Consider the following 15,341-nt stretch of genomic DNA (forward strand, 5'->3'; position numbering starts at 1 on the left):
AAGTAATCCTCGTATATTGCAAACCTGTTGGCTCGTTGTCAACCCTTTCTTCCCCGGTGAGAAACGGCCGCGATTTCGATTGACGACTTTGGAAAAGCTAAAGTTTGTTGGAATATTCATCTTTGTCAAGACTTTGGTTACTAAATGCCTGAAGTTTTACTTGTAGATCCACCCTTAATCTCTGTTATGAAACTTGAGGCTATGAAAGCCGAAGACTTTTGGTTTGGGCAAATGAGAGGAAGTTGATGTGGAGTGGAGTCTGAGTAAAGATGCGGTGTCTAAGATTGAAGCAAAACTGGTCAAATTATCTGCTACATTTACTGTATACTGCAATGATGTTTCTTAAGTTTGCAGTAACCAATACAGTGGCACATGGAAGGACCCTAAAATAGAGAGAATCTAGATCAAATAATCATTTTTTAGATATCATCTGACCCATTGCCATGACTGCAAAAAGGAAAGATTTTCTCATAGCATTAAGTTATCACATATATGTAATTCATGGAAGAAAAAAGGAAAAGGAGTGAAACCAAAATCACCACAACTTAATCAATATCAACATACAAATGTGTATGGCCATTTCTTTTCTGAAAAATCTACCTAATTAAGAATCAGCACGTTGGCAGAACATACTGCACCTGCACGAAACCCGTAATGTATTGTGCATAGCACTTCGGCAGAACGTCTCATATAAGGTTGTATTCGTGTATATACGGTTAACATCCTGTCTGTATTTTCCAAATGTTACTTCAGAAAAGATGTCTTCTGCAAACAGGCAAGATTCTGATGCAACGTTAACCAAAAATCTGACCAAGACAGTGAAAAATACGGTTTTCATGCAGGTGCAGTACGTTCTGCCGACGTGCTTTAAGAATCATCCTTCACTGGTGCCCAGCACAGCTTGCGGCTGTCTCTACTGTGCCTTGCTCTTGTAGTTGATTCTCCAGCCTCCAAGCATGTAGCGCAGACGGATGAGCAGGATGTCCCTCCCCATCTGTAGCCAGCTGAACACCGGCACCATCTTAGAACCTAAACACAACAAACAAACAAAGAAATAAATAAAATGTCAGCATTTTTATCTTCTTGTACTTCAGGGGAATTACTCAAACAGAAAAAAGACCAAACTTATCTACCACACTAACGATTGTTTGAGGACTGAGCTTTCTCCCAATTTCAACCTAAGACCATGCCAGCTTTGCCGGGAGATTTCATCCAACTCCTGCTGTAAATGCCAGCCTTGAGGCAATGTGGGGTCCCCGTTTTCCAACATCCAATCAGGAGAATTACCAAATATAGAAAAAGGACCAAACTTATCTACCACGCTAATGATTGTTTGAGAACAGCTTTCTCTCAATTTCAGCCCAAGACCACGCCAGCTTTGCAGGAAGATTTCACCGCTGTAAATTTAAATGGCAGCCTTGAGAGTGACTAATTGTGTCTTTCATCCTGGGGTCAAACACAAATTGATTTCCAGTGATGTGTGCGGAACTAGTTAGAGGAGCGAGAACCCCCTGCTCCGGAGATCATTAAATATTCTCGGTCTGACAGCTACAATATTTGCCATGAGATGAAAGCGATGCAATCAGCTAGGAATGTAACCTTGAACCCCACGGGGCTCTTTTAGAGTTACATGTACATGTAGACTGCATGGAAGAGTGACAGTTGCAATTGAAAGAATTATGAAACATTTGGTAAACTTGGGTTGAAATTGCGAGAAAGCTCAGTCCTTGAACAATCGTTAGTGTGGTATATAAGTTTGGTCTTTTTTCTATTTTTGGTAATTCTCCCAATTGGAGGTTGCAAAACGGGGACCCCACATTGAATCACTTTGAATAATATGTGTGCGTATTTTATCAACAGTCTTTAAATGTTGTAATTGAAGACTTGTAATTTTATGAGCAGTACTACATTTCTTTGTAGTTATTTCAAGTTTTGTCAACTGAACAAATCCAGATTATGTGCAATATTATATGTCAGTGTGAAAAACTGTAAATTGACTGCAATTCAGTGACTTCAAAAGTTGTCCACTGCAAAAGTTCAATAAAGACATCGTGAATCATGAATCTTGAATCCTGATATTGATTCTGGCTTGAGTCCTTGTGTGCTTAGCGTCGAAGCTAACACCGACGAATTAAGTGCAATTGTCGGCGAGGAATCTCATCAGCCGACTTCTGAATATAACATCAGGGCCAGAAATCACTGTCATCACGTCTGACCCTCGACCAAGTCCACTAACAAAGTAATTTTCTCTTCATCTATCACCTCTGTCCGATCTCGGTATCGAAGTCCAAATCAAACAGTCAAAAGAGCTCTGACTTTCAAATATTCAAACGTGCTAATCCATTTCTGCTTACGACGTCTAATTGTAAGAACAGTTACTGGCACATTTACAAGTTCACAATCAAGCGAGCCAAGCGAGTCCCGGGAGTGACGTTACAGCGATGTGAAGACAGTCTATATGTCTACCACTACTGAGCTTATCAATACCATATCTAAAGGACTTTTACATGAAAGTCGGCACATCATGCCGTGAGGTTGGTACCTGTCCCTGAAGAGCTATAACATATAATGTGGGCTCCACAGTGTCTCATCTGACATACAACATGGAACGAGGGCTTTCAGAGTCTATCCAGTCACCCTGGAAAAAGGCTGTCAAAGCTGCCGTAACAACTCAAAGCCAAGTTCAGTTCAAAGCCATAACGAGAGGTAATAACCGCCATGTAAGACACGGTTAAAGTGGTTACCACAAAAGGCTGGAAGCTAAGCACCATAGACTTGTGTAGTACAACTATAGTACAGGTCCTCTACCAAGGAAACCATTAGGTTATATTGGGGAATTTGGGGTCCATAAAAATAATGGTTATCTACCACAACTTTTTGGCTTTTTGGGTGGTAGAATCGTAACGAGGTCTTCGGATAATCTGACTTGGGGCTGTAAGAAAAGTTTTGATCCATACAGACAGAGAAGAATTTCTACCTGGGGTTGAATCAATTCAGTGATTGCTTCAGGGGTCTATATATGTCCCTCAAAAGGGCTGTTCAGAGCAATTTGTACGGTCCCAGTAATGTATGGTTGATGCGGAATTTGCCAATCTTACAATAACAAGAAGCTGAGAGATAATAACTGGGCTTCGAAGGTCACGGGGCATCACATAAAAGCAGGCATTTTGTCAGAGAAATATGGATGGATCCATTTCATTACTCTTTTTGATCCCTTACAGCCGGAAAGTAGCGAGAAATGCCATCATCTGCTACCATTTGCAAAAGTCCTTCATCTTGGAAGCTCCAAATACCGGTAAATGTAACCCATTCCATTTGGATCAAGCAGTCAGAAAATTACGACATCTGTCTGTGGTGCGCACTTTATGCCTCACGATGCTCGGAAGTATGACAGAGTGCCCGGCTCGCGCTGCACCTGTGGTCCCAGATACATTGGGAAATCCCGCGAGATACCTTGATGCATATGCGGGGATTTCGGCTGGCTCCAGCGACGGCGAGGAACGATGTTTTGATACTGGAGGGTGGACGTCCCCCTCCATTTGTCTGTCTGCCTGTCGCGTGGCGGACACGTTTCCAATTTCGGTCCCACCCGCGGATCGGGGTACCAAACAGAACCCGCCTCTCCCGAAGATACTTCTCATTTGTACGACAACTCCCAGCACCTGCTGCGCTGGGAATAACGCAAATTTCATCATTCTCTTCCCATTTCTCCTCTCCGCAGTGATTGACATGATTGAACCCCCGTGAGCCTTGTGAGGGATGCGTAATTTATACAATCTCGTCCCACGTGAATCGATATGTGTAGAACTAATGCGATACTCTGCATAAAGGGTTTTTCATTCCTTCCTTTGATATTACACACAAGCACAAAGGATGCCAGGTACGACTCAATCACAACCGTTACCAGTAACATGATAGATCCATGTGCACAGAAACCCCGGGAGAGTTCTCCATTCACACTCTAAACTGATCTGCTCTTTAGTAAGGCTGTCTGTATCTCTTTACAAGCGGAAGTGTTAACAATGGCACTTGGCTGAACTGATGCCATTACGCAGGTTGAGGGGGGGTTAACAGCCCAGGAATCCATTGAAACTGCCGCTCGCTGGCTTTTGATGTCTCCATCAATGCCAGGTTAACTATTAATCTATGACAAAACACCATTGTATCATATATCATGGTCCCTTTCTGTATGGGCCCCAAAGAGAGTAAAGTTTGAGCTCATAGATAATCCATATCTTGGCAACTCGTAGGCTGCAATATGAGATATCTTAGGGTGATAAATTCTTCACAGTTAATGGAAATATGATACTGAGCTGTATGTGTGTGGAAAGGAAAGGAATGTAAAGGAAGAGCAAGCAATGAACAAAGCACACAGAATTTGCAGTTATTTTTGAATGTTAGCATCCTAACAACAAACTCTTATCCACATATTTCAAAAGGTTTACACATGGTATATATCTAATGCACTTACTATAGAGACCATAGAACCTGGGGCTCTCAAAAGATGGTCAGAATATTCAAAGGTCTTTCACAAACTTTCCAAATGGACAACGTTCTAAAATAAGTCAGGCAAGCTTTGACAGAGTTTCATCAATAGAACTTACAATGGCAGCAAGAAAGTGAGTAGAAAGTTGACCCATGTTTCTTTGTGATGCAAAAATGCAGATAATAACAGCAACTAATGTTATTCCACCTCTCTTGGTATCTTGTATATACATATGGGATCACTGGTAGTTTAACTGGGAAGGAATGGAACAATCCTCTCTGTTAAAACTTTTGCATCAGTTGTCCTGGAGTCCAAAGTCTGGCCCCCCTCCCCGAAGACCTGTGCATGGCAATGGACCAGACTCATCTAAACACTACTCCTAGTCATAATGATCCCTCGTGCCTGTGTTTGATGACTCACAGTACAGAACAAAGGCAGAAAAAGAGAGGCGGATAGACTTTCAACGAAACGAGTCTCTTGTCAAACCACAGTAAGTAAAAACAAAGGCGATAAAAACTTGTGCCAAAAACTCTTACTCAAGCAACTGGATATGATTTTGGAATCCACAATGATTCCGAAACTATATCCAGTTTCTTGAACAGTTTTTGGTGTATCTTATTACCTGGATGTCTAACCTTCACCGACGTAACTTGGAAAATAGCTTCTTTCATGAGCTCTACAAATAACGAAGAGCGAACACTCACCATCTATCTCTGTCCAGTTGACGGCCACCTCTCCTATAGGAACACGGAGGCACTGGGCGATGTAGAGCATCTCCACATCAAAGGCCCTGCGACAAACAAGTTCCACTGGTTACGACTTCACATCATTTCGTATATAATATGTCTAACATACGACTTCGCGATTGGTCTGAAAATCAGGTACCCTAGACACCAACCTTGTTCTGAGTACCCCGCCGGGATTACCTGTCTAGCCGGAGCGTTTGAGATTTAGCCCGGGAGGATGGGGCGGTGTGATTGTCCAGACGGTTGGGATATTGGAATTCTGCTTCCAACAGGTAGTTTATGTCTTAGTGTTGATGCCTTGCAGAAGGATGGGGGTCCACATGCCCCTTTTCTGTAGAGCGTAATCGGCCATTTTAATTCTACGTAGAGCATAGAAGGACCGCTCTAATTCAACGTAGAGCGTAATTGGCGCGTTTTGTATCGAGCATATCCGCCATTTTAATTCTACATACATGTATATGCGTTGTAGCCACTATCGTAAAGCGTAATCAAGAGGTTTCCAAATTCAGCATGGAGCGTTATCGGGACCCCACCATGCAGGCCCCCAAGGATGGGCGAGAACATACTGACAGAGCGTACTCTGTATCCCAGGGGGAAGGGAAGATGGCAAAATTTTTCTTGTAAGCCCTGACGCGTTCAAAAAGAAAGTTGCTGACACTTCACATACTTTACTATTCATTGGGGTCTTGTCACAGAATTAGGGTGGCTGGCTTGACGTATTACGGCCATTATAGGATCGCTTTAGGGTAATGGGAGTGGAGTGAAGATGATGAATCTACAATCATTAACCAACTCCAAAGGCAATCTCAGGGGCACTTGTCTTTATTTCCAAGCACGGGTCTGTTCCAACAAGATAAAATGAAGATGGACAAGTGTGTTGCTAAATGTGATGCCCTGGAGCATACTGTGCAGCGGTGTCCTCTATCTGTAATGACTGGTACTGCAGTTCAAGGCCAGAGGAAGGACAGCTCTTTTGACTCACCATCTTTCCACATGGAGGTTGGAGAAGACTCGTATTGCAGCTTCTCTGGAGAGAAGTTTGAATCCACACTACAGAAAAGACCAAGAAATGAAGATCAGCAAAGCATACTCGTAAAATTAGTGTTTGAGTACAATTTATTCATTTGTGCATGTGTCATATTTATCAGGCTACAACAGGCTAAACTCGGTGAAGGTTAGACATCCAGGTAGTAAAATACACCAAAAAACAGTTACTCAAGCAACTGGATATGATTTTGGAAACGGTTAGATGTTTCAGGTAGCATCCAATCAGTAGTTTGTGCTAATAATCTTGCCTCTCTCCTGCAGGTCTCTAGTGCTACCTGAAACATCTGACCATTTCCAAAATCATATCCAGTTGCTTGAGTAACTGTTTTTTGGTGTATTTTATTACCTGGATGTCTAACCTTCACGTATGTATGTTTTGTTGTTGGCAGGTTTATATCTGGTAGAACTGACCTGAGTGTCCCTGATACCACGCACACACAGGAACCACACCAGGAAGTGGAACCCATGCATCAGGAACGTACGGAATAAGGAGCGCTGGGGACACGAGGGAAAACATTTCAGTTACACAATTCAGTACAGAGTGATGCAAGTACAACATTTGTTTTTCTATGCTGTCTTTGGAAGCAAAATATGCTTCATTAAGCTTACAGAAACCATTTTGACTATACTGACAAAGACAGATATCAATCCTACAAGCTAGGCATCAGCCCCAAGTTATCAACACCAAATTCACAACTAAATTCTGCTTACATTGGCCACAGCTTCCTCTTGGAGGTGAGCCCTGGAGCCACACACTATTGCCATTCCATGCTGGGGGGAAGAAATAGAAATCAAAATCTTCATTTGTACCTGAATGAGTACCTTCTATTGTCACACTTATATAGATAATTCAGTAGAATCTGAACTGTTGGTGATAAACTTATTCGAGATGATTTACATTTTCACTGTCTACAGTACAGTAATCTACAAGCAGATCCTAGGAGAGTATCAAATTGGCCAGGCAGTATCCATTGATGCTTGCAACTTTCTGCAGATCATTGGGTGGTGTATCAACCCTCTCTTGGGGATTGGATACTGCCTGGAAAATTTGATACTGTCTTTTACCACCCTAGGATCTGCTTGGAGATTATATGTCTACAGCACAAGAAGTTTGTAACACTGCAGATGGAAGAAAACCTACAGATTCTTTGTTGATTTCTTTGAAGATCTTTTCCAGCTTCTCAAGGTCTGCAAACTTTGTGGCAGCGTCTGCATCAGCAAACAGGAGCTGTTTACCTCGAGCACTGAACAGGCCCTGGGGGGATGCGGATGGGACCAGCATTAGAACAGCTGAGATGAAATGGTTGCCACCTTTTGTATGTTATATGATGATAATAAATGAATGATGAATGACTTTATTCACAACATCAAAAATCTTGGTTATAAATTTGCACGGTCTGTGACATGGCTCAAAGAAATACTTCTGAATGTTCCAAATCTGTGAAAAGCAAATTCTAAGTCTGTATTTTAACATGTCTCATAGAGATGGTCTTCCACATAACAATAAACTATTTTATATCATGAAAGTTCTTCATCACTTACTAGTCTGATGGCCCCACCCTTGCCTCTGTTGTGGTGGAATGTCAGAACTCGAACTTTCTCCACGCCCAGCTTTTTGCTGTACTCCAGGCCAGCCTAGAGAGATTGTGCATATCATGAGCGCCACCTTGTATCAGATGGTGGAAGTGCAGTGCATTTCACCATTATCAACAAAGCTTTTACTTTATGTAGATAAGTTGAAAATGGAGTAAAAATATTTCCCCAAATAAAATCTACCAATGAAGCAAATAAGATAGCAGTGAGAAAATGTGAGCTTTAATTAACTAACATATTGACTTACAATACTCGTATCTATAAATTGTACAACAAAACTTACCTGAGTGGTTTTGTCTTTACTCCCATCATCAACAACTATAACTTCATAGGTAAAATTTGGCTGCTTTTTCTACAAAGAAATAGAAAGAACAAGGGAAATCGTAGATTTCAAACCTCCGGGTTTTTTTGTGTTCTATTGGTTTAGGTTATTTGTTTGTGTGTAGTATGAAAGTTATGTGCGTAATATGTTTGTATGTGTTTGATGGCTACTGACGGTTGGTTCGGTATGGACTGTTGATTAACGTGTCTGACAGTCTGCACCGTCACCCGCGCCATTACCCCCGCCGTCATCCCGCGCCGTCATTGCTGCGCCGTCACCCAAAATTTTTATCGGAACCAGACACCCCTCTGTTTGACCCCTTTTGAATGCTAAGACCCAAAACTGCAACCGCCCCATTCCTTAACAACATGGTAATTACCATTTTCAGCATGGCGGGGGTGTCCGGAGCACTTAAAAACCTTTTATTTCGACGCCCATAAACACATATGCAATTAAACAAAAATCCAATAGCAATACGTATACCGAACCACAGACAAATCCGTCCAGCCGATCGTGAGAAACAGCTGCTGACAGAAATGTTTCGAACCATAGTAAAAGCTCCTCGCGGAAGGATATCTCCTTCCCCGGAGGTAAAAAAGATGATGACAAGTTCGTACGAGCTGATACAACATGATCTGTATCAAAACTGTGGCAAACTTAATATTTATTATGTAGTCACTCCATGGAATGATTCTACAGATGATACTATTTACATTTGAGTCTAGTACTAAACTGTTTCCACTGCTGACTGTACTATGTGAAGATAGAGTATAGAAAAGAATATATGGCAAATACATGTAGTAAGAAGCTTACACAGTTACAGGAACAAGAAGGGCATTACTGATTCACGTACCTGCCTGTCTTCTAGGAATTCAGTTGTTTCCTTCAGCATTCCTGGTACTGAAGAAGACAACAACATTTAGCAACAGAGTATTTACACAATTTTCTCAAAGCACTGAATTGTCAAATTTTTTATCTCTGAGACACTGGATTTTTTAATCTTTAGTTGTTCAATGTGCAATGATTGAGTGTAACAAGTTGTTTGGTGTAATATAGCTAGCTGTTGCATGCCTGTGAAGCTGGTGTGCTATGCCAAAGGGTGGTTATACATTTTTGTACTGGCTATACAGATACAGGTATTGATATAGGTGCATAGGTCCAGACCTGTACCTTAACAGTACGGTCAGTACTCCGCACAAATGCCATACTTACATCTTTCCTCTTCATTATAAGAAGGCACTATGACAGACAGGTCCAGTGTTGGTTTGTCGTGGATGCTTGGGAAGGGAAGTTTGGACCCAGGTTTGGACGGATCACAGAAAAACTTCTCTGTCTCATGTCTGGACAGGTCAGGAGGGGAGGAGGACAGTCGCACGATTATCAGACCCTGGAGGAAAAGAAGGAAATTATTTACTTGTGCATCTGTGCTATCTAGTATAATGTAAAACATGTATAGTCAAGCCTATACTGTACCTGTGACAAGCTTGACTTGTAGATCCATGTAGCAAGTACAGAAAGCAAAATTCTGGATTGAATTAGAAATGACACAGACTGTGTGACAGAGAAAAAGTTGAATTTCTGTATTGCTACATGTAACAAACTAATTCTAGATGTCAGTTAACATTATGAAAAATATATGTGGAACAAAAACACAAACAGTAACAAAACAAAAGTGCAGGTAAACTTGTGTGGTTAGAAATTATTAAGTTGTCAGGAACCCTTAATAACACAGGTTTGTTCACGGAAGAATCATATACTAATAGTATTAGAAGACAGAATCAAACAGAGAAACAAACAGGAAAGAAATGCTTTATACTACCAGTAAGACACAAGAAACCATGGGGGTTAGTATGGAACATGGTTAGTTGGAAAGCCCACCACCTCACCAGGAAATTGTTCAGTTTCTGTACTTACCACAACCTACTCATCAGGACAGGAGGGAGGCATGGCGACAGAAAACACACAAAAAGAGAGAATAACAGTCATTATATTGCAAGATGATAATAAAAATGCATATTGATGCATAAATTACATCAGGTCTGTAAGATGATAATCATCATGGTGTTTGGAAGTTGAATGATACATTACATGGTACAGCATCATGCATGGATGAACATCAAGTGCAACACACTATCTATTTGGAGTGGGAAGTTGAAAAAGAGAAGGTGTCAATTGTAAGGTATTGGAGATATCAATCAATACACTTTATTGTCAATTATTTTGATTTGATAATTTTGTTATTTGACTGAGCACAAGAAGGAGGAGTGACAACACCTTGCCTACATGTAGCTGAGATGACTTGTGTAATGTTGCATTTACATTATAATATACAGAATATTCAATATTGCATGTTTGTTAGCCTTATCATGTAATCATGTACAAGTGAATGTGGCCCTGCATGAGTTGCTCGTGTTACATCTTGTGGTTCCTCAATTTGATTTTGAAATGAAGAGGTGGAGCACTCATGCTGAGAGTGAGACTACCATCTAGCAACTACATGTACTACACATATGTAATAATCATATCTTAGAGACTATTATAGAATAATCATGACCGCGACTCCTGAGCTTTTCAACACAAGTCGTAAACACATGCTAAAGGTCAAAACCTATGTAAATGATCAAACCATACATGTAGCTAGCTGGCCACGTTGCTTATAATTTGTTCAGGCACTGTAGTTTTCATACATCGTTTCATATTATACACATGACCAAGACTTGGGAAAAACTATTCAGGTTGAAAAGCAGTGATCAGCTAGTAATACTTAGTAGCGGATAAGACGCTCTCGTAGATAGCAAAAATCACTTCGTTTGCAGAACTCTGATCAGCTGATCGTGTGAAACTGATGCAACTTTTTGCCACAACTGCATCAGCTTGCAACTGTTGTATGGTGTTATTTATCAGCTATACTTTAACATATACGTACCGCTAGCGTCGCCACGGCAGCAACACCACCGAAAAGATAAAGTAAGACTTGAAAATCTAAACCTATCATCTTGTTTGTCAGGTTGTGTAGTCTCCGATCAGCTGTGACCACCGGACAAATCTGATTGTACTGAACATAGCACTTTATCCCGAGGCAGAGATTCTTGAAACGCTATAATTTGCTACTAGTCGCTATACGATCCCGACGATGATAGTAATATAGAAATAATGAAATTTGAAGATATTTAAATCTTTGAAAGGTATGTTGTTTTCTCAATAGGAACAAAATTTAAAGCCAAGACTATTTAGTTTATAAGACGTGTCGCAGAAAGTACGGCGTCGAATATTCTACAACGTTTACTGAAAAATCGAGCAAAATCACACGGCAAAAGAGAAAGAACTTGTGATTGGACAAAGATTCTAAGGTCAGCCAATCACAAAGTACTTTAGAAAACAACCCTCAGTAACTTTTCAAAATGGCGGCAGATTTCAAGTAAGAGCATATTTTTCCTCAAAATATTTGTATTTTTGGTTCATTGTGCATTCATTAATCCGGCTGATAGGTGTAAACAATAATTTATGTGTTGTACTTCGATCTGTGTTTCAGGACAGCCCAGCCAGTCGAGTATTATCGCCGTTTTCTCGTAAGTTTAAACAGCACATGGTGCCACGGTGCCACATGCGTCTGCTTTGTACCCCTCCGGCCTCCCCACAAAAGTACTCTACTTTGTCTAAACAAGGCATGGATGTCATTGGTCTAAAGACACTTAAATAACAGGACAGGGACACATTTTCTTCATGAGATAAAGCTGATCTTTCTTTTCCCCAGTGCAGTGCAGCGCGTTGAAAGATCTCTGTGACACATAATGGGCTGTTCCAAAAAATAAATGTGGAGGGGGGTGGAAGAGGTCTCAAATCAGCTTCTGACGCAACCCCCCTGTCCAGTCCAGAATTTTTTTACCCACCCCCCTGTCCGGTCCAATTTCATTATTTCGACCCATCCCCCTGTCCGTTCCAGGTTTGTTTGACCCAACCCCCCTGTCCGTTCCAGATTCATTTGACCCAACCCCCCTGTCCAGTCCAGATTTATTTGACCCAACCCCCCTTTCCGTTCCAGGTTTGTTTGACCCAACCCCCCTGTCCAGTCCAGATTTGTCCTAATATACCTGCCTTTTTCATAATTAGGCAATTACTAGTGCGTTTTTGAGTTTTGAGCGTTAGTGCATGAGATGACTATTGAATGTAACTTGTTTGGAGAGTTTAATTTTTTCAGCATTTAACATCACTATGAGGCGACTGAACTAAGCTTCCACCATAGATTTGGGCATCGTATGATTGTATGAAGAAAAGCACCAAAAATTGCACTGAGCATTTTCCCTGTGAGGAATTCCTCACAGGGAAAAAAATGCACAAATTCCTCACAGGGAAAATGCACAATGCAATTTTTTTAGGACTGAGCAGACATGCGGAACAAATCAGTACAAGATGGCCATGGTTTTCCAGAGATTACTTTGGGACATTTCAAGTTGAAACAGCTCTCACTCTTCTTCAGTGGCACTAAACTGCACTTGGAGGAACTAGAAAAAACAGTTGAACAAAGAGTGAAAGACGCATAAGTGTCACTTATTGTCATGTAAATGATGATAAGGTAGATTATGGTAATACTAATACAACACCACAGGAACAACTGCATGTACTGGAGAGTTCTATGGGAAATCCTCCCTTCCAGTTAGTGGAGTTGTAGCTGCACCTATAGATGGCCTCCTGGAAATGTCCTGAAGTAATCTCCATGATAATTTATCCAGTAGTAAAGTTTGATTCGTCTTTGAATATTGTTTACCTGGATGTCTAAGTTACCTTCATCAGGGTTACAAAAAGATAAGCTTGACAAAATAATAAGCTTGCATGCCAGGCGGGTTGTGCCAGGCAACCTGAGGTTTCCATGTTCAAGTCTCACACAGAAAACATGACTTGTTTGCAAAAGTGTGAGAGTGGGTATTTTGAACCCTGAGTTCTGTCAGGGATGAAAAATATGACTTGGTAGAAATTCATGACATTGTCTTGTTGTATGACAATCAATGTACAGTTTTATAGGTCTACCCGTGCTCTATAGCATTGTCCTTTTATGAAAGATGGGACTATATATATGATATTTTTATGATGCTCTGTCAGTGCAAATAGAAATTCAACGGACTTAACCTATGAAGAACCTAGCTGGTTTGGTGGGGAAAACCATGGGAACCTGTAGGGACTTTGTTTGTTCAAGCAGCGCCGTTGTGTTAAAACTGAGGATTCCAGGTCCATTGGCATTGGGTTTGGCTTGAAAAGAACCTAAATGGACTGAAAAGGAAATAAAAGGAGGTTTTGTATTAAACAAGGAGCTGGTTAAAATTTATTTCTAACCTCCTTGTTTTGCTCAACTGCATCAGAGTATTGGTTATGAAAATAATTCAAACTAGCCTTAGCCCACACCTTCAGTCCTTCAGTGTTGTAAAGAACATGTTTACTGTACTCTAAAAATTAGATCACAACTTTCAGCAAATTCTTTCAGCAAATCAAATGACTTTGTGTAAACCTGACTGTCCTGAACTTTCACCCTAGAATTTTATTTTGCACTGAAGTGACTTTGGCCTGAGATAATTTAGCATAATCTGATAACACAACAATGTCTGAGCAAACAATAGGAACTCATTAGGACATGGAGCCAGTCATTAGCATTTCAATGAGTTACTGTAGCTGGTTGTGTGAAAACTGAAATCCTGGTACACCAAAAGTCTAGTACAAGTCGACTAGAACCCTTGGATAGGAAAAGATAGGAAAAGAACCTAAAAAGACTGAAAAGTACTCGTAAATCAAAGTTTTTTTTAACAAATGCAAAATAATTGTCCAATAAAGCAGTTCAATTTTAGATGGTCTGTAAAAGATATTTTTAAATGATGTTAGACCAAAATAATTACTAGTACATGTACTGTAGTCTCTACCACTAGTACCAGACTATTTACGAGAATATTTGCCAGGCTAGTTTGGCCTGTCCACCTTCGGGTTTTACTTCAGAGGCCAGAGTACTCTAAGTCTAACTGGATTGTATCCGGAAAGAAACAGCCTTCTGCAGACTCCCCAGGCTAATCCTTCTTGGCAAAATACATATGCCACAATCCGTATTCCTACAGAAAAGCCTGGTGGAGGCTACTAAATAACAACAAATGTGTCTTATCTGAGAAATTTTACCCATATTTTAGTCAGGTATATTTGGCATATGAACTTTGCGTTCAATCGCATCCAAACAATTAGGTGCATAAAAGACATTGGGTGCACTATATAAAACAAGATTACTAGATGGCGTTAAAAAGCCTCACACTAAAAGCCAGGTTGGCTTCTTGGCAGTTTCTTCTGACTTTGAAAAATCACTATCGGTTTCTTCTTCAACATTGGGCTACCAGAAAAATCTGAATATCTGGGTGCTCTCAGAAAAAGATTGGGTGTACAGCTCCAATTTTTGGTGTACCCTCAGTATTTTGAGCCCTGATTTGTAGTTTGCATCAAATCGGGCAAAACAATGGACTGAGGAGTGAGTGATACCCAGTTCATGTGATTGGATCATTCGTTGTTGGTTACACTCATATTCACACTTGCACTTGAAGTTGAATATTATCTAAATGACTGAAAAGAAAATCAAAGACAATTTTTATTCTTTTATAAGAACCTATGCAGTTGACTCCATATTCAGTTGAACCAAGGAGCTTATACTAGTTATAGTTATAGGGAAACTAGATAAAAAAGGACGAAAAAATAATATATGTTACGGACAAGTTGCAATATGCACAGTCACCCTACCATGCATGACATATTTTTTTAGATCAACAAAGAAGTTAGGAAGTTATAATAGTGATTCATAGATGGAAAGAAATTAACCTTGATGTGTGGTATATAACAGCTGAGAGAAACTGTTTGGCTAAAATTCAACTGATCCTTTTGTTATGCAAACCATTGAAAAAGAATGCTGGATTAACTTGTTTACTTTACAACACTTGCTTGTTTACTTTACAGTAACCAACTAATTACTTGGGGTAAAAATGTTGTTAATTTTTGATTTTTGATAAATTTTGAAAAGGAAAAGGACTTTTAATTTCTAAATTAAGATTTCTTACTACAGTATTCATTTTTTTTTTTTTCATCAGTGACAACTTTGGAAGGATAAGGATACTAACCTCCAAATTTTCGA

General features: G+C 40.3%; 2 protein-coding genes across 3 annotated transcripts in view; one reads left to right on the forward strand and one right to left on the reverse strand.

Annotated features, from left to right (window-relative positions):
* Positions 1 to 657: 657 nt before the first annotated feature.
* Positions 658 to 11,278, reverse strand: LOC109470624 (dolichyl-phosphate beta-glucosyltransferase-like). 2 transcript variants are annotated; one of them, XM_019769648.1, is made up of 12 exons: positions 11,121 to 11,274; positions 10,109 to 10,114; positions 9,407 to 9,581; positions 9,048 to 9,094; positions 8,156 to 8,224; positions 7,822 to 7,914; positions 7,421 to 7,534; positions 6,991 to 7,050; positions 6,691 to 6,774; positions 6,215 to 6,282; positions 5,191 to 5,276; positions 658 to 1,029 (listed from the first exon to the last, which is right to left on the reverse strand). In XM_019769648.1, exons 1-12 carry the CDS (start codon positions 11,187 to 11,189, stop codon positions 914 to 916), a joined length of 987 nt encoding a protein of 328 aa, XP_019625207.1. In that variant the 5' UTR covers positions 11,190 to 11,274; the 3' UTR covers positions 658 to 913. The 2 variants fall into 2 exon arrangements, with proteins under 2 accessions (XP_019625207.1, XP_019625208.1); XM_019769649.1 differs by lacking the exon at positions 10,109 to 10,114 and having other exon boundaries at positions 11,121 to 11,278.
* A 98-nt stretch (positions 11,279 to 11,376) lies between these two features.
* The window catches only part of LOC109470630 (exosome complex component RRP43-like), a 9,881-nt gene continuing 5,916 nt past the window's right edge, over positions 11,377 to 15,341 (forward strand). The window contains exons 1-2 of the mRNA XM_019769654.1: positions 11,377 to 11,612; positions 11,727 to 11,763. Of these exons, the coding sequence (XP_019625213.1) occupies positions 11,596 to 11,612; positions 11,727 to 11,763 (54 nt within the window). The 5' untranslated portion in view covers positions 11,377 to 11,595. The remainder of the gene's footprint in view (positions 11,613 to 11,726; positions 11,764 to 15,341) is intronic.

Source organism: Branchiostoma belcheri, unplaced genomic scaffold (genome assembly GCF_001625305.1).
Source record: "Branchiostoma belcheri isolate BF01 breed outbred unplaced genomic scaffold, Haploidv18h27 scaffold23, whole genome shotgun sequence".
Lineage (NCBI taxonomy): Eukaryota > Metazoa > Chordata > Leptocardii > Amphioxiformes > Branchiostomatidae > Branchiostoma > Branchiostoma belcheri.